The 19,854-nt window shown below is 37.6% G+C and overlaps 1 protein-coding gene across 1 annotated transcript in view; it reads right to left on the minus strand.

Moving 5' to 3' along the window:
- Positions 1-17,721, minus strand: part of LOC137026449 (uncharacterized) — a 56,579-nt gene extending 38,858 nt beyond the window's left edge. The window contains exon 1 of the mRNA XM_067393805.1: positions 17,490-17,721. Coding sequence (XP_067249906.1) covers positions 17,490-17,721 — 232 coding nt within the window. The remainder of the gene's footprint in view (positions 1-17,489) is intronic.
- Positions 17,722-19,854: the final 2,133 nt, after the last annotated feature.

Genomic DNA, 19,854 nt, shown 5'->3' on the forward strand with positions numbered 1-19,854 from the left:
ATCTTGGCAAATCGGAGCACATGACTTTGAGGAGACTTTATAGGGGACGTATAAGATCTTTTTTTTTAGCCGAATTCTTCATTTTCTCTCCATTAAATATCTTGAGAAACCAGTGATATTTTAAAACAGGGATGCACTAGTATAATTTAATTTTTTTTTCTAAAAATCATATAAATTCACTTTTTTACATCAAAAATTGTCATAATTTAGAAATAAAAGGCATTTTTCCTACCCTGATTTCAGCCCTCTTATTTGAACACTCTGTTTTAAGGGGCGTGTCTACTGTGAGACTTCAGTATAAACTCCCACAGCTGTGATTGGCTAACATCTTTGCAATATGCAATGTGATCTCATGAGAATACATGTGTATTTTTATGTAAATTGTGGTTCTACCACACGTACATTTACTTACGTTATCACACACACAAAAACGTACAATTTTGACGTATTTTTAGCATTAAAACGTAAAAATACGTAAGTATTAACAGCAATAAAACGTAAAAAAATTACGTATCCAAGTGTGAATGTGTATGAATTCCCATGTATTAATATTTAAATCGTGGCATTTATGTTTTATCTGTTGTATTGAATTTCCATATCAATACATATTCTTTATAAATCTCTCCAACAGTGTAGCATTAGCCGTTAGCCACGAAGCATAGCCTCAAACTCATTCAGAATCAATGTAAACATCTAATTAAATACAATACTCACAACTTTGTGTAAACTTTGTTTATGCACTGTTCAAGGCAAGCGCGAGCTCCGTGGGCGTGAAGCACGAGAATTAAAAGGCCAGTAGCCCTGCATCGGCTAATTTATAATGATGCACCAAAATAGGCAGTTAAAAAAATGAAAATGAAAAAAATCTATGGGGTATTTTGAGCTGAAACTTCACAGACACATTCAGGAGACACCTTAGACTTATATTACATCTTTTTTTAAAAAAGTTCTAGGGCACCTTAAATATGAAATAACATTTCTGTTTGTGACGTGCTGCAAAATCGTTTCTGAGGATTACATAATGTTAAACAAGACTACACTTTGAAACCTTAAAATGAATTAAATTTCTGTAATTGTTTAACCATTTTATAATATTTAGTTTGTTTGCTGTGCGACACAGAAGGTGTTTTCTCCTATGCAGTGATACACCAAAGCACAACATAAATTCACAAATCACATCAATTTTATTTGTTCGCTGTACTCCAAATTTTTACAATCCATATGTTTGTAAGGAACAGATCCAAATTCACCCCTTTATTCATCAATCTTCATCTTCATTCTCAGCAGCGACCGTCTAAGGCTACATTTATCATTTATCTACAAAACGATAAAAGGGACATTATACATATATCTTTAAGACATGAAAGATTCATAAATATTTAGTATTTTTACATTTTAGTGCTATAAATACATCAATACTGTAAGTTTCTGCACCTGTCTTTGAAAGTTACATATTTATACCTGTTAACAATGAGACCAGGCTGCAATATGAAATAGCTAAGTATTACTCTCTTGAAAACTTTCAAGGTTAACTAATTGTGTAAAGTGTTGATTATAGCATTACACTTAAAACTATGGTATTATATTTAGATTGTGGCATGAAAGGTTGCAGTGATGAACATTGTAGTCAATCACAGACATGTTGTTGAACACATGAAAGCAGTGATCTCATCATTGCAACTAAATTTCTACATACTAACAAATGCTTTCATCATAACTAACAGTGCAAACTCAATGTAAATAGGAGATTCGTTGAATAAAACAGCTGTTTTGGCATGAGTCCAGAACTCAGTCACTGATAAACTCTCTGTTTGATTGACAGCTCCAGCAATTGTAAAGGGAGTGTTATTTGATTGCTTATAATTTAATCACCATTTAAATAACAGATTACGAGAAACGACATGAAGTTGACTGTTTAGTCACTGGTTGGATTTACTTACACATAGACAAAGAACATCTGACTGAACATGAATCGTTACATATCAGATCAGGCATTAGAATTAACACGGTTACTTACATGTTGTTGCATTACTGTGGAGTCCATATCGTAAAAGTCTGTTTGCAAAGCCTGCCCTGAAATGTGATTGATTTACCAAAGAATCCACAGTGAAATGTACCGAACAAAAATAAATAAAGCTCAACTGAGACATTCACATTGTTTAAAATAAATAACCATATTCCTAGCATTAGTCTCCTTTGAAATCCTTTGTAACATGCCAGTGGGCGGGGCTAACGTTGCAATGATAGGTGTTGTTTTCTTCTGCGGAGGAGCGTTTCAACTATCTATAGGCACATTCCAGGATAAGTCGTTAGCTGTTATTGAACTAACAAGGAAGTTGTCAGTTCTGAAACTTACAGGTTATTCTTATAGTACTATATGACCTCTTACATATCAAAAGCTCAAGGAAAAGTTGATTTCTCAATTAATGACCTTTAAAGTGGTTTTTCTTTAGTATGGGGAGACATTACATTACATTTACTGCTAAATGAATAAATGTACATTAACAGAGGAACTCAACACTTTTTTCTAATTTATAAATTAGAAAACATGGTTGAATGATAAAGACCTTTCGGAAGCTCAAAATCACAAGATGGCTTTGATTAATGATTGATCTGGGTAATGATCTGTGTGTGAGAGAGAGATCGATGCAGGTGTGGATAATATAACTGTAATTGATATTAAGCTTTGTGTGATTGGATTAGTGCATTGCCTGTTTGAGAGGAAGTATTGATTATTCAGAGCTCTGAATGATACACAAGTTAATAATCCTGATGAGAGAAACACACCAGCTACCACAAGATACCATGGACCAGGAAAGGCAATAAACACGACATATCTTGAAGCTCATATCTTGTTTGAACTCAGTTGACTTTTGGAAGCAAAACTTTCCAATCTACAGAACAGAAACCATATATATATATATATATATATATATATATATATATATATATATATACACACACACACAAACAGATAGACATGATTTCAGGTTGTCATGGAGATATATATCAGTATGCATCTCAGACATATTGTGGTAGAGACTGCAGATAATGTCAGATGGATCATTGAACAATGATTCAAAAAAAGTCTTACCAATCAAATCAAAGTTGTAATCCTGCAGAGAAGATTGTTTTCATCACATTTTTTCACAGCTAGTTTGTGATAGTGGGGTATGGAATTTTAAGAAACACTTTGCAACACTTTTTTTTTTTTGTCTCAAACTGAGAAGCTGTTCCCATGAGGAATGACATCCCGAGGGATGTTCAAATGCGGTGTGGAACATTACTTTAAACTTTTCAAAGCTGTCTATATAGACTGAATCTTAGCCACCATATGTGAGCTGTTACGAAGCATATAGCAGATGCTTCAAACTTAAGTAAGTAAATTGAAGGATATCAAATTTTTTGCCTAAATTTGAGGCAGTATCACATCTCCTTTGTGGAAAAGGTAATCTCACAGTGTATTGCAGTAGACTCAGCAAAAATAAAAATATATATAGTTGACAGAGCTGAAAGAAATTATATAAATCTTTGTAAATGTATGATCTTTATAAATGTCAGTACAGTTATATTTTCAAATGAAAAGCACTTTTATTTAAAGGGATTGTATTATATTTACTTTCATTTTAATTTTAATCCATTTTTATTATTTTCTATATTAAATGGATTTCTATTAGTATTACTTATTTATTTTTTCCCAAGGTCTACTTGTAATGATTATAAAATAATTATTTTTTTCATGACTATTTTTGTGTTGATGCATTCCTTTATGAAATTTGTTGAATATTATTCTCAGATTTTTTTTTTCTGTTTCATAAATGTTCTGTTGCTTCTACTTTTCAGAAGCAATTGTTATTTTCATATGTGCAACAAAGATGTAGTCTTCTGAAATTTGTTTCAATAAACAAGGTCAAAAATTCAAAAAGGTTCACAGGACAAACTGCAGGATTTTCTTTTAAGGATAGATAGATAGATTGATAGATTGATCTTTAATGTTATTCATATCTTAGAAATGAAAATATGTCTGAAGCAGTTGAGCTTGCATGTTGAGTCATTCACATCAGAATATTTATAGATTTCGTCTGCTGGAGCTGAAGATTTTTTTAGCAGAAAAAAAAAATCTGCAATATTAAATGTCCAACTTTAAATCAACTCTCAAGACCTGCTCTGAAAAAAGAGCTCTGAGTAACGACTAATGAGATTCGAAGTGGTTGAAGTGCAAAGAGTCTAATATTCCTCACATGCATCTCAAATGCTGTTTTCACTTAAACCGGTTGTTTCTTGAACAGAAATGTAATGAGGAAAGATAATGACAGTTATCCAGATAACAGGGAATGTTCCCACAACTTTCACTAACGTTTTGTAAAGGTTATGTAAATGTTAAAATAAAGTGTTCTTTAAATAACATTATTAATAATATTCGTTCTCATTATGAAGAAGAGAATCGTTTTTAAATCAACGTTCTAAAAATGTCTTTATGATTTTGTTTTTACTTGAGCATTATTATAATGTTGAAAAAATGTTCTGAGAACAACATTTTTGGAACATGATGTTATTTGTACTTAAAAAAAATACTGTACTTGTACTGTCTCTATAACCACAATGCGTCTGAAACTAGAGAAATTGTGGGTTTAGAAGTGTGCTTTGGCAGTGTGTCTTCCAATAATGAGTCTATTGATTTGATTGACCTGCATTAGTGGATGTAACAGGGTTTTAGGGTTTTATGATTAATTAGGGAGAAAATCACCTTGTGAGTCCAGAAAGAAACAGAGGAGGGGGGTAAGGAGAGAGTGAAAGAGACGTTTAATGAACTTGGGACATGATTATTGATTAGCTACCCTGCAGCTAAATTAATTTTTCCAATCTAACATTAATTAACAGAAATTCCCCAGTGAGAGCAGCATGTGTAAGTGAAGTGAAAAGGCCTTTCGTTTGAACTAGGAATTTACACACACAAATGCACACACACAGATTTCCTTCATAGGAGAAGGAAAGAGAGGAAAAAAGTTAGGATGGCAATATATTTTTATTGTCAGTTTCATTTGTGAGTTGTTCCTGAAATATGATGACATTCAAAATGTTTAGATAAGTTTTAGGTTCAGTTTTCTTACTTAATTTTTTATATTATTAATTGCTTTTTTGTTGTTGTTGCAGTCAGAGTTGTTTTTAAACACTTGTTGCAGTCAGAGTACCGGTAACGTGTGAGAAGTGCTGGTATGCCGGTATACCAACCCACGTCGAGCACCGCATACTATACACATGCATACACTCTAAAAAATGCTGGGTTAAAAACAACCCAAGTTTGGTTGAAAATGGACAAACCCAGCGATTGGGTTGTTTTAACCCAGCAGCTGGGTTAAATGTTTGCCCAACCTGCTGGGTAGTTTTACTTAACTCAAGTATTGTTTAAAAATTACAGTATTGCTTACTTAAAATGAACCCAAAATATCTTGAAAATTAACATTTATTAATATGTTTAATAAATGAACATTTTAATTTAATTTTAGATTCATTTTAAGTCAGCCATATAGTCATTTTCAAACAATAGTTGGGTTAAATAAAACTGCCCAGCAGGTTGGGTTAAAACAACCTGTTTTTAACCCAGCATTTTTTAGAGTGTACTTTTTTAAGTCATGAAGTTCTCAAATGTAGAACCTATTCAAACATCATGCAATTTCAGAATCAGTAGATGAATCGTAGTTAAAGGCCACAGGAAAGGACAGCTGAAGAACCAAACTAAAGGAAGAGATGCAAACTCTTCTCAAACGTTTAGTTTATATTAGTTTCACTTTCATGGACTTTTAGTTTGTTTATCATCAGCTTCCTGTTTCCTTTGTTCCTGGTTTCCCGCCACGTATTAGTTACCATGGATATTCATTTAATCAACACAGCTGTTTGTCATTGTGTCATTATCACTGTTTATTTAAGTTCCTCTTTGTGCTCACTTCAGTTGTCCAGTATTGTCGTTGTCATATGCTGTTATGTTGCTGGCTTCTTGTCTTTGGATTACTTGAGTTTATTTTGCTTAAATAAATACCTTATTATTTGGAACCTTTTTCATCTTTCTCTTCATCATCTAGACTAAAATGTTACACATGGTCTGTGGGAAATGTGGGGAGTGAAGGTTCAGACTAGAATATACTCTAAAGTAGATCTAAATTAGTTTAGAGTTTTAGAAAAAGTACAACTGTATTTGAAAAAGAACAATTTTCATCTTTTCTAATGCTTCTATAAAAGAAAAGTGGACAAACGTCCACAAATCATTTTCACCCCCTTTATGCATTCGCATAGTTTTTTTTTTGGTTCATGCATTCCAGGGTTAAAATAATATGCGAAACAAAATATTTAAATAATTTTATTAACTAAAAAGTCACCATATGTTTACCACCATAGTTTGAGATTGACATTTGTCACGGGCGGTTCTAGACCCCCTAAAACTATAATCACCTATTTGAATGATTATGCAGTGCTGCTTCCTCAAGAAAGTTTATCGTTTGTATTTTCGCATGGTTTTAGTCTTGTCAGTTTAAACATTCAAGTGATTTTAATCCTTTCAAGTGCAAGACGCTGTGAAAGAGAACTCAATGCGGTACTCTCACGCTGTGATAGACTGTTTCCGTGTTCTTTGGCCTTATGGCTCCACCGGGCTCCCTCATCTCTCTGGCTCCACTTTGAACCGCCTCTGACATTTGTTCATCTTTTCTTCAGATCATGAAAGCCTGTCTGTGATGCCCTAAAAAACATTTTACTGTGAAAGAATGAAACCAAGGCCAGTGCCACTTACAGAACACACTTCCCATGCAAACATGAGACAGTATAGACAGAGTTACGTGTCACGGAGAGTTAATCTCTGTTGCTGCCGCCCGGTTACGCCCCTCACTGTGTTCGTCAATAGCTTTTAATTAGTGAGAGTGATTAGAATACGTCCGAGCGAGAAAGAGGGTGAAGCTACTAATTTATCACTCTAGCATGCAGATCAATCACAGTGAGAGTGATTAGTGTTCCTGTCATCCTTCATTATTCTGCTGAGAATTTCTCATTAATCGATCACGTCCCCCCTAAAAACCCTCCACAAAAGAGGTCAGATCTGACACCCAAAGCTCGACCCCACAGGGGAATGGAGAGAGAAAGAAAAGGAAAGAAGAAAACGAGATCACCAGCATCTCTTTTGTATTTGAAATGAGACGTCACGTTCAGCTGCAATAAGCAGGATATTGAGTGATTTGTGTTCAATTGAGCCTATGACTAACTGCAGTCTAAGATGCACAGGTGATCAATCTCTGAAGCATCACTGATCACGAAAACTGATTCACTTTAAGAGAAATGAGCTTTAAATATCACCTAATTCCTATCTATCTAGCTCAGCTTGCTACCTTTAGTTAGTTACACCCCAACACTGGACTCTAGTAAATGGAAACACTCATGAAGTCTTAGAAGAGCAGATCTCAGCAGGAGAAACCTAAAATAATGCACCTTAATAAAGCGGGATAGTTTCTGATCTCTGGCAGCGCGTCCTTGTAGCTGGTATATATTTTGTTCATACGCACAGAGCTGTTCTCATCTAGTCTGTTTCTCCACACCTCCAGGATGCTGCGCTCCAACAGCAAGAGGGAATTCTGGGTAGGTGAGAAATGCAGGTCTGATTGGATATTGATCCGGCTTGGAACATCATCGTGTGGCAGCAAACAACAAATACACTATGATATGTGTCTCTCTCTCTCTCTGTCTCACTCTCTCTAACACAGACACACACTCCCTGCTTCATTTCAGAAACGTGAGATTTTAACACAAGGGGAGCTTTTGATAAGTCCCACCGCAGAAAAGGCTGTCAGTGGAGTGTAATTTGCAAATGTATTAAGCAGACTTTAACCTTAATGCCCAAAAAAAAAAAAAAAACAATCCTTAACTTTTGATTTTATTTTAATCAATTCTACCATAAATAAATCAGAGAACAGAGAATGTTTTGAATAATTCTGAGTCATCAGGGCTGACAGCACATATACTGTAGATCAATGCTGTTTGTGCTCATTGTTTCCTGATACTTCTCAGACAGGTGGAACTGACTGTCTGGGGAGTAGAGAGATGCTTTATAAAGATCCTAATATTTCATCATTTCTATGATTGGAGATCTTTCTGTTGTGTAATGCTGCCCCACAGTACTGAGCAAAACGTGTTTTCTAGCCAGAGATGCTTTTGGCATGCTCACAGCCGTCTCATCTGATCCTCCAAATAATTTTATTGTAAACAGAGAGCGAGATTACAACACAGGTGTGTCCAAGTGGCCAGGGCGATGCTCTAAAATTTGATTGGTCACTAAGTCAAGTCAAAGGCGGGACCTTCAGTAAAACTGAATTTTATTTTGTCTATGAAACCTAATTTTACTAATAATGGTTTGCTTTGACCATAATTCTTACACCACCGAGTAATTATGACTATAAGGTGGTGTTTATGCGTCCTCAACTTACCAATGCAAGCATTAAGAAATGAATTGCTTCAGCTATATTAAATTGCATTTTTATATTTTAGTTTTTATATTTTTAAGTCACCTGACAAAATTGCTTTTTAATTCAATTATTATTGTTGTTATTATTATTATTATTATTATTATTATTAAAGACACCTGAAGCGATGGTGGTGAAAATCAAGTTTTTAATGTTAATATGTCTATGTAGTGTTTTTAATATGCTTTAAGACGACACCATGTGCAAATTCATAAGTCAACACCATTGCTAAGTATTTTATGTTTGAAACTGCAGTAAACCAAAGACGTGACGTCACAGACTACCTTGTAACCAATCACAACAACGTGCCGGCAGGCTTTAGCATATCATTAACCATGAGCACTCTGAAGCAGGAAAGTCTCAAGAGAAGCCAGGTTATCTTTCTGTTCATATGAAAAATTATGTAGATTTAGCAATATAGCGAGTCTATTGCGATGTTATGATGAACTATTTGCCTTTTTCCACTGATGTTATGAGTTGTTCAAAGCGTTTGTAAGGATACTGATTGTTAGAAGGCAGCTGTCTGATTGACTCTGAAATGAAGAACAGGAACAAGGTTTGTGTAACATTAGCAACACATTATTAGCTGTTTGATAACGTAGTCAAGCCAAAGGCTAATCATATTAATTCATATTAATTAATGACAAAACTGTCGTAAGGGCTGTGCCAAATAAAGTGACAGCTGACTTGACCTGGTTTCTCCCAAGGTTTTTTTTTCCTCCTTTTTAACACCTGTTTGCCACCTGATGTCACCTGTTGGAGATTGGGTTCCTTGCCGCTGTCGCCTTTGGCTTGCTTAGTTGGGGACACTTGACATTTGATATTTAACAGTGCTTTGATCTGCCTGCATTGGCACCATTTTCTTTAAGAGCTACTGTGCAGCCAATAGTATATACCAGTTATCACTGTAAAGCTGCTTTGACACAATCTGCATTGTAAAAAGCGCTATATAAATAAAGGTGACTGACTTGAAGTAAAGCCAATAAAGTCCTTTGAAATATTTTAATACTATAAAACATAGCTAAAACAATATTACTCGTGTGCGTGTGACCGTGATTCATGTGCATATGTCAGTCAGTGTGGCCTTGCACACCAAGTTCTGAGAGAGTTATTCAGTCCATTATAAATTCTGATTTCGGCCACCTCTGTAATGGATCAAACCATAGATATTAGGGCTTTCCTGTAGCTCAGTGTTTAGAGCATGGCACTAGCAATGCCAAAGGTAATGGGTTCGATCCCAGGGACTGCACACACTCAGATACAAATGTATAGTATAATACAATGTAAGTCGCTTTGGATAAAAGCGTCTGCCAAATGCATAAATATAAATGTAAATGTAAATATTAGCCTACCTGATAAGTTCAAGTAAATATTCTGGAAATCCGCGCTCATTCAAGGATGTGCATTTATTTCATGTACGGAGAAGGCACGGGATTTCATCTGAACGTTTTTTTAAATCTGAAAACTCCAAAAAGCAACAAAATTGTCAAACATCCATTTAGCGCATATTCACAGAGGAAAACGGCTGCTTGTTCTCTCGATACTGTCTGTTTTACTGAGAAATCGCTTCAGGTGATTCAGTGAGAGAGCAGTCCAAACGAATGCCTTTTGCAAAGGCGTTTTACCATTTCATAATTTAAAACACAATTTCATAAAATATATAAGCAGTTCAGTTACACAGCTGTTAAATATATACAAAGCGAAGCAAGCTTTTTTCTTAAATATCCACAACACAAACAACAAATTGCTTGTCACTACAGCAACAGTAGACTCTCTGGGTTGGCGTGAGCGAGTGGAAGCAGGGCTAATTTGCATATTCATTGATCCATGTATATTAAATGAGGCAAGGGTGTAGAGTTACAGTCGAGCTATTTTAAGGCATGAAGAAATTTTTTTCACTTGAATGTTTTTTTTAAATATGTCATTTTGGTGATCAAAGTTGAGTTTTAAGGGATAAAATATTTGACTACAGGGGGACTTTAAGAAAGTTGGATAATGCTTTCAGGAGTTCACCAGGCTCTCTCACCACCACCATTCAGCGATCCCAGTCACTGACACCTGTCACTCATTACTCACTTCATCAGCCACCACATATAAGCACACACCTCAAGGGGCTTTCACACCAAATAGTTCAAGGAACTCAGTTATAGGAACTAGCCACTCGGATAGTTCCCTGAGAACTAATTTCTCCCTCGGGCCATGTTCCTGGTTGCGTTCGCACCTGTAATAGGAACTCTGAAGCGGCCATCAGCAGCATCTTTAAACACAGCATTTATAAACGCTAAAAACCGGTGGATGGAGGATGTCATGATCGGAGCTGTGTTTGTTGTGTGTAATGAGTTTTGTGATAACATACATGGAATAAATATCCATAATTTACGCAACTGAAAGAGCAAAAAGTGGGGCTAAGAGATGAAATCTCCTATGAGAACTTTCAGTATTTCATTTCATCGAGGTGAAAAAAAGAATACAATCCTGCAGACAGGTACTTCAGCCAATAGTTCTAGGAACTATGAAAAGGTTCCTCCGGGGCAAAAGCCCCTTGAATGTCTAGCCTTGAATTAGGAAATGGACCCTTACCTGCGATCGTCACCTGAACTCTGGTTCCTGTGATTTTTCTCTTGTGGATTTCCAAGTGGATTTCCAAGTGATACTTTCCTGTGCTCGTCTCCTACGTCTACCCATTGAGGTGTGTGCTTCAACAATCCTCTCTGCCATCCACTCCTTCTGTCAATCATCTGTAAGAGAGACATTAAATTGTTATCTGCAACCACAAACTCAATAACTACTCACATGTTTACCTCTGCTTCAGCTTGTGTGTTCAGTAAAGCTTGTATGTATTCACTTACCTCCCTGTCAAGTGTGTTTATCCTGACAAATGCTTCATGTCATCTTTTCTCCATATAGGTCAGACCATTTAGAAATGTCTGGATATCCCACTGGATGATTAGAGGGGAAAATTGGATCGGGACATGATAAGGGCTCAAAACATTATTACTACAATGAAGATACAACATTGAGGGTGTGTGCTAACTGCTACTGTACAGCTCCAACATTTTTTTTTAACATTAACTCAAAAGTAAGACAACAGAATCTACTGGGAGAAACTATCCTAGAAACCGCACATCTTCTATAGCTTATATCCAGACATGAGGGACTTCCTGGCATGTTTAGAACATCAAAGGTGATGTTCCTCACAGCCGCACAGGAACTTCAGGCTGCAGGATTTCAGTTATCATCACACACCAGGCTGAGCTGACAGCAACTTTTGACCTCACAAACATATAATAGTACTAACTCTTCAAAGATTCGATGAAACAGAATTTGCTAACATTCTTTAGTGTTTAGCATACCTAGAGGAAACCCAGAGTGGGTTCAGATTCACTCAGACACAACAAAACAGATCTCAGTATCTTAGAGCAGCCTATAGAGTCTCAGAAAAGTGTGTTTGGCACAAATGCTGTGTGTGCGAGGCTTGAATATTTTACAGTACATCTGTCTGTTCTGTCTCATGTATTGACTTCCAAACCTCTTAAAATGTTTCTTTTGACAAAATTTGCTTTTTAGTATCTGTTTGTCTGTCAATCTATCCAACTATTTACTTTCAAACCTCTCTCATCAATGTCCAAGTGTTTGGTGTGATGTTTGATGTATTTTTTAAAATAAACTTTGGCTGTTGTTATGTGAGAGGGCTATAGAACTCCATGATGAAAAGAAAGAGCCAAAGAGGATGAACAGGCCATGCAGGGTCAGGTCAGAGATCTCCCACTGGCCATAACTTCATTAGAAATTAAACGGTCAGAGCAACAAAAGTGCTTTTTATTGTGAAAGAAGCTTTTATGCTAATCCAATAACTCTCTCAGGGTGCCTGTTGCCCACGGAGATGGGAGGATGGAGATGCGTTTCCATAGCAATTGAAAGGCATTCTCACACACACACAGTCATTTGTTGCCTTGGTATTCTCCTCAACAGCTCTGCAGCCTGGAGCAAGTTTTGGGCCCAAACTTACTGTGAGTCAACACACACTATATAAAGTCCCCTAATCTTTCTCTCATTTGCCCAGCAGTGCTGTGTGTGTGAGTTAACAGTGTTCTGAGGAAGAGCCTTGTCCTGATCTGTGCTGTGCTGTTATTAAGAGAACATTGATCTAAGGCCCTTGCTGCCACTTCCTGCTGATATTATCCTTTCCCAGAACCAGAGAACAATTGTTTGTGTGTAAGTGTGTGTTTGATAAGGAAGGGTGTGGTGACACAACACTGCCTCTTCTCACATGCTGTTTTACAGCTTATACAATCAACATCCAATCATATTACATTACTTATTAGTCATTATATCAAACTGGAGCAAATAGTGTGATTTAAACTATGAAAAATTATGTTTTTACAGAAATATGCATTTTTTAACATTATTAATATTAAAAAAATACATCACCACCACAAATGACCAATGATCATCATGGAATATTTTAAATATATATACAAACCCGATTCCAAAAAAGTTGGGACACTGTACAAATTGTGAATAAAAACAGAATGCAATGATGTGGAAGTTTCACATTTCAATATTTTATTCAGAATACAACATAGATGACATATCAAATGTTTAAACTGAAAAAATGTATCATTTTAAGGTAAAAATAAGTTGATTTTAAATTTCATGGCATCAACACATCTCAAAAAAGTTGGGACAAGGCCATGTTTACCACTGTGTGGCATCCCCTCTTCTTTTTATAACAGTCTGCAAATGTCTGGGGACTGAGGAGACAAGTTGCTCAAGTTTAGGAATAGGAATGTTGTCCCATTTTTGTCTAATACAGGCTTCTAGTTGCTCAACTGTCTTAGGTCTTCTTTGTCGCATCTTCCTCTTTATGATGCGCCAAATGTTTTCTATGGGTGAAAGATCTGGACTGCAGGCTGGCCATTTCAGTACCCGGATGTTGTAATTGATGCAGTATATGGACTGGCTTTTTCATGTTGGAAAATGCAAGGTCTTCCCTGAAAGAAAGAACGTCTGGATGGGAGCATATGTTGTTCTAGAATTTGGATATACCTTTCAGCATTGATGGTGCCTTTCCAGATGTAAGCTTCCCATGCCACACGCACTCATGCAACCCCATACCATCAGAGATGCAGGCTTCTGAACTGAGCGCTGATAACAACTTGGGTTGTCCTTGTCCTCTTTAGTCCTGATGACATGGCGTCCCAGTTTTCCAAAAAGAACTTTTTTGATTTGTCTGACCACAGAACAGTTTTCCACTTTGCCACAGTCCATTTTAAATGAGCCTTGGCCCAGAGAAAACGCCTGCGCTTCTGGATCATGTTTAGATATGGCTTCTTTTTTGACCTATAGAGTTTTAGCCAGCAACGACGAATGGTGCGGTGGATTGTGTTCACCGACAATGTTTTCTGGAAGTATTCCTGAGCCCATGTTGTGATTTCCATTACAGTAGCATTCCTGTATGTGATGTAGTGCCGTCTAAGGGCCCGAAGATCACGGGCATCCAATATGGTTTTCCGGCCTTGACCCTTAAGCACAGAGAGTGTTCCAGATTCTCTGAATCTTTGGATGATATTATGCACTGTAGATGATGATAACTTCAAACTATTTGCATTTTTTCTCTGAGAAACTCCTTTCTGATATTTTTCTGATATCAGAAAGCATTGGGGAAATTGGTGATCTTCTGCCCATCTTGACTTCTGAGAGACACTGCCACTCTGAGAGGCTCTTTTTATACCCAATCATGTTGCCAATTGACCTAATAAGTTGCAAATTAAATGTACATTTAACTTTTCCGGCCTCTTATTGCTACCTGTCCCAACTTTTTTGGAATGTGTAGCTCTCATGAAATCCAAAATGAGCCAATATTTGACATGAAATTTCAAAATGTCTCACTTTCAACATCTGATATGTTATCTATATTCTATTGTGAATAAAATATAAGTTAAGATTTGTAAATTATTGCATTCCTTTTTTATTCACAATTTGTACAGTGTCCCAACTTTTTTGGAATCAGGTTTGTATTTTAAATAAGTTTATCATTAATTTAAATGAATATATTTGTGTCATGGACTGCATCCCCATGATTGCACTTAAGCATGCACACCTGTCACTCATCAGCCCTCATCACAAGCACAATATATGCTGCATTCATGCCACCTCATATTTACCAGAATAGATGACAACATGTGACATTATATTCTGAGCTGTTGGCATGGCACCATGGCACCACTATCAACGCCTATGAATCTACAGTGGTCAGGTGGTATAGTGGCCACGTGGTACAAGTGGAAGCTTTCAAGCTGTAATTACGAGCTCTACAAGGACTTGAACATTTTTACAAGCTAGAATCTCATAACTACAGGAATTACGAGGCCGCGTGAATGCACCTATAGCACAGACACGTACCATCACATGTCTGTAATCTCACAAATTGTCTAGCCTTGTCAGAATAACACAGAGGCTGCATCTGAAATCACATACTTCCCTACTATATAGTAAGCGAAAAACAGTATGTGACAAAATAAGTATATCCGAATTCACAGTACTCATAAAGGGTAGGCAAAAAGTACCCAGATGACCTACTACTTCCTGCAAGATTTTGAAGTGTGCATACAATGGACACTTTACTATCCCATGAGGCCACGGGAGAGGATTTGTGAATGGCAGTGAAGCGAAGTAAAGGTGTATCCATGCCACCTCGTAATCCCTGTAGTTATGAGATTCTAGCTTGTAAAAAGCATTCACATCTACGTAGCGCTCGTAATTACAGCTTGTAAGCTGGGAGTTTTCTGAAAGCTCCCAGGTGTACCACGTGGCCACTATACCACCTGATCGCTGTAGATTAATTTAGGCGCTGATAGTGGTGCCATAGAAATGCATAATTTCCAGTCCAAGGACATGAACAGCTCCGAATAAATCGTCATGTGTTGTCATCTCAAGATTCCAGTGGGGTGAGCAAAGCACATGAAAGCAAAGTCACATGATAATGACAACATGTCGAACATAAAATTTTGATTTAGTTTTAGTCATATTTTAGTCATTGGAAATTTTAGTTTATATCATAAGATTTTAGTCTACTAAAATCTAATTTAGTTAAAGGGTTAGTTCACCCAAAAATGAAAATTATGTCATTAATGACTCACCCTCATGTTGTTCCACACCCGTAAGACCTCCATTCATCATCGGAACACAGTTTAAGATATTTTAGATTTAGTCCGACAGCTTTCTGTCCCTCCATTGCACTGTCCATGTCCAGAAAGGTAATAAAAACATCATCAAAGTAGTCCATGTGACATCAGTGGGTTAGTTAGAAGTTTTTGAAGCATCTAAAATACATTTTGGTCCAAAAATTCAGCATTGTCTTCTCTTCCAGGTCTGTGTATATCCACAGTGACGCTGCTTCTTCTTCTTCTACAGCGGTTGGCACCCAGCTTATTCAGCAAATTATCCAGCAAATTATTCGTCAACGAAATTAACACTGCTGGATTACATTCATACTACACACATTCAAACTATATGGAACATATGTCGTGAAATAATAGCTTATTTAAAATACCTATTCAAGAGAGTATGTGATTTCAGATGCAGCCAGCCTTACTTACCTTATCTACTGCCAGCGGGAGCTACCACCTGCATGCATGCACAGTTCCTGGATTATGCACAGTGGCTGAGTGGCTAAGGGTTGGCTATATGGAAGTTGAGGACATCCACATTCAGCCGCACCCTCCCCAGCCCACTCCCACCATCATCCAGTCAGCAGTTATCCTCATTCCAGTGACCTCACCTGCCTCAGCACTCCTCACTATTCTGTCCTCACTCCTCCTTTAGTCAAACAAGCACCTAGTCTGGGTAAACCCAGCCTGACCTGCCGGCGATTTGATTTCGCTCGGCAACTCAGTCTGGAAACCTGTGCATTCATTTCTGCTGCGCTGTTACACTTTTGCGGGAACCAATCACAGACTGGCTTATCCACCTTGCTCGCTATTGGTGGGTATAACACGATGACGATAGAGAAGCGACGGCAAGCAGCTTTCAAACTCTATCTGATCTACCCCTCTCTCGCATGACCGTCACTCCAAAATAACAATGCACAATCACAGTAACGCCAATTCTGTTAAACATTTACCTTATCTGAGAGAAATGTAGCAGAGTGTTGATCCGACAGTCTCTTCATAGGAAGATTACAAACAGCGATTAATGACACACAATGATTCTCTGCTGTTATTTTGGTGGTTTGCTTCACGATGTGAGTACAGGACTCTGTTACTTCAATGCCCCTTGATGGTAGACAATATTTTTATTATTTGCTCTTCTGCATAGTGTGGATCAATGCTACAAACCAATACAAACTAAACCTGCGTCTCAATCAGCTCCCTAGTTCCCTAGGTCGTGAATCAGTGTATCATGAAAGTGAATGTGGCTGATTCCCTGATCAGTGCCCTGACTACTGAACTAGGGAGCTGATTGAGACACACGGTAAGCCTGTCTGGAGTTTTCTCATTGCTCTGCAAAGTACGTCACCCGGATGATCTGATTGGTTGAAGGACTATCCAGTAGGAAATACATAGCAAACTCCCCAGACCAATGTTCAATTTTAAATTGAGCTTGGTCTGATGATAGCCAGACTAACAAGCACCAAGTCTGCTTCGTCATCCAGAACCAAGTGTCCTTCATCTAGTGTTGTAGTCAAGATCACCTAAACCGAGACCAAGTCAGGACCAAACCCAGTATGTGTTGAGACCAAGACAAGACCAAGAACCAACAGTCAATGGCCAAAGCCATCCAGTATTACCAATCAAATGAAATCATTGACAACAAAAGAAATCAAATTAGAAATAAGTTACTGATTGCGTTTGAAGCAGGAAGTTTTACATCCAGTCATATTAATGATAACAAATAGATTAGACAATGCACCTGCAATTTAGTGGTATCCCTGACAAGACCAAGACCTTCAAAAAATTAGACCAGTCTCAAGTACTACAACACTACCATCATTAGTGCCCAGCTCCAGGTCTCCTTCATCGCAGATTGTCCCACCCAGCCTCCCTCTCCCTCCTCCTCTGCCAAAGCCATCTGGTTCCTCTGCCTCACCTCTGCTGTCTCCCTTTGCCTCCTCGGCTCCTCCAGTGCTGCCGCTGTGCTGCTCAGATCCACATTGGAAATCCTGGTTTTCAGCTCCACCTTGGCTCAACACTCCCTTGTCTTCACCATGGTCTGTCATACCTCAGGCTCCACCAGGTTCCCCTATCCCTCTGACTCTGCCCGGGTCTCCTCCTCTCCCGCCTCAGCCTCAGTTGGGCAGGCTCCTGGCTTCACCCTAGCATCTTTGCACTGCTTTGTATTAAACTATAGCCCTTGACTCCTTTATCTCCTCCTTAGCTTCTCTGCCCCTTTGACTGTTCTGTCAGCCCTCTCCTGTCACGGCATAAAGACCCGCCGTACAGGAGGGGGGAGTAATGTCACAGACTGCATTCCCCATGATCACTTAACCATGCCCACCTATCACTCATCAGCCCTCATGACAAGCACTATATAGCACACACACACCATCATAAGTTGTCTGGCCTCGTCAAGAGAACACAGATTCACTCGGAAATTTAGAATATCCTGCCGTAAGCTTCTGTGTTCTTCTGCAATCTCTGTTACCTCATTCCAAGTCCTCTTGTAGTCATTTCCTCATCTCCCCAGCTCCCATGTGTGTGCCTGGATCGTTTGTAAGATGATACCAGTTATTATCATCAAAGACTCCATTGTTGTTAATTTGTGATTGCTGCACTGCTCACCTGCATTGGATTGTGTTCCTGCTGCTTCTATAATTAAAAACTGCCAGTTTGTTATTCCTCAACATCTGCTATTGTCATTTTATCCAAACCTACCATGACAACTTGAGCCTGTAAAACATTTTATTATGCATTTTTGTGTGTAGTGCACTTTCATCAAATGTTGTGGACACAAATGGTCATTCTAACTCATTCTGCCTCATCCTTCTACTGTATTCAGGCATCAACCATCCACACAGCAAAAGCTAATACTTTTTCTTATACTGTCTACTTTCTTAGTTCTGTCTAATAACGTATTAGACAGGACTGTTAAACAGATCGTAAACTAATGAAGAATGTGAGCGCTGTGTGCTCTGGATCTGTCTGAACTGTTCTCAGCTCTGTCAAAATAAAAGTCTGCCGCGCCGTCAAAATAAAAGTAACAACAACAAATGCAGTTTTTGTCACTTCAGGCCTGTAGGGAACATTAGTTCTTAGTTCTTATATACAAGTTCTAAGAACAACCCGGTGCAAAATCCCCTATTATTATACCATGCATATTGACTTTTTATTATTATTTAAAGAAGAAACCAAACCAATGTATAGTTGACATTTGAGGTTTAATGCTATAGAAAAACAATGAAAGTGTTTTCAGCTTGTTTTTAATTTTTATACAAAAATATGGCAGTTGCTTTAAACAATGGTATAAAGCTCTTCAATACATCATTCAATGTAAATTGTGATAATCGTAATTAATAATCAACAGTTATGATTTTTGTTATAATCGTGCAGCCCTAGTATAACTCCCTTGACTCTTTAGTAGGGGGTTTAGGGTCTAGTCCAGTGGTTCTCAACTGGTTTTAGTTGTGTACATTATAGAAAATAAACTTTTCACAGAAAAATAAATGGTCAAATCTAGCCAAAACAAAAAATCAAATACCTGTTTCAGATGCAAGCAAAATTGTAGTGGCCAGTATGACGTTATTTATGGAGACTAATTCAAGACAAATATTCAGTTCTCTCCTTCCTTTTCTCTTTCTGTCTGTCCAAGACTCTCTTTCTCTCATGGGTGAGGAAAATTACTCTACTAATCTACTCTCATAAATTACTTTCCTGATCTAATTAATATTTCACAGGCGAGATCAGCCTGACATCACACCTTTATCAAACATTAATTATTTAATTGACTGTTAAGAAGAGATGAATGGGGAGTAATTAGCCAACAGACTTGAGAGACCCCCCATAGAGTGAGCTAAGTAGCCATCACTAACCTGCACAAGCTAATGAGCCCGTGCTAACCTCCGCTAGATAACGAGACCTCGCTTGCGGCCTTACAACAAATCTGAGAAAATATCCACTATTTGCAGATAAAGCCGACTTCCAGTAGCGTTCTGATATAAAATCAATTTGAAATTACCAAAGCTGTTGGTGTTTACAAAGGGACACATCTTGCCATCTTTTGTCCTTCCAGAGATGTAGCTTTAAAATATCTCTGTTTGGAATCCCACAGTGATCCGCTCACATCCCCTTTCTGTGTATCAACTTTCAAATCCTCCTCTGCTGCTCTTTAGCGTGGTAGTGATAGGTTTGTCCTG

Source organism: Chanodichthys erythropterus, chromosome 9 (assembly GCF_024489055.1).
Source record: "Chanodichthys erythropterus isolate Z2021 chromosome 9, ASM2448905v1, whole genome shotgun sequence".
In the NCBI taxonomy this organism is placed as follows: domain Eukaryota; kingdom Metazoa; phylum Chordata; class Actinopteri; order Cypriniformes; family Xenocyprididae; genus Chanodichthys; species Chanodichthys erythropterus.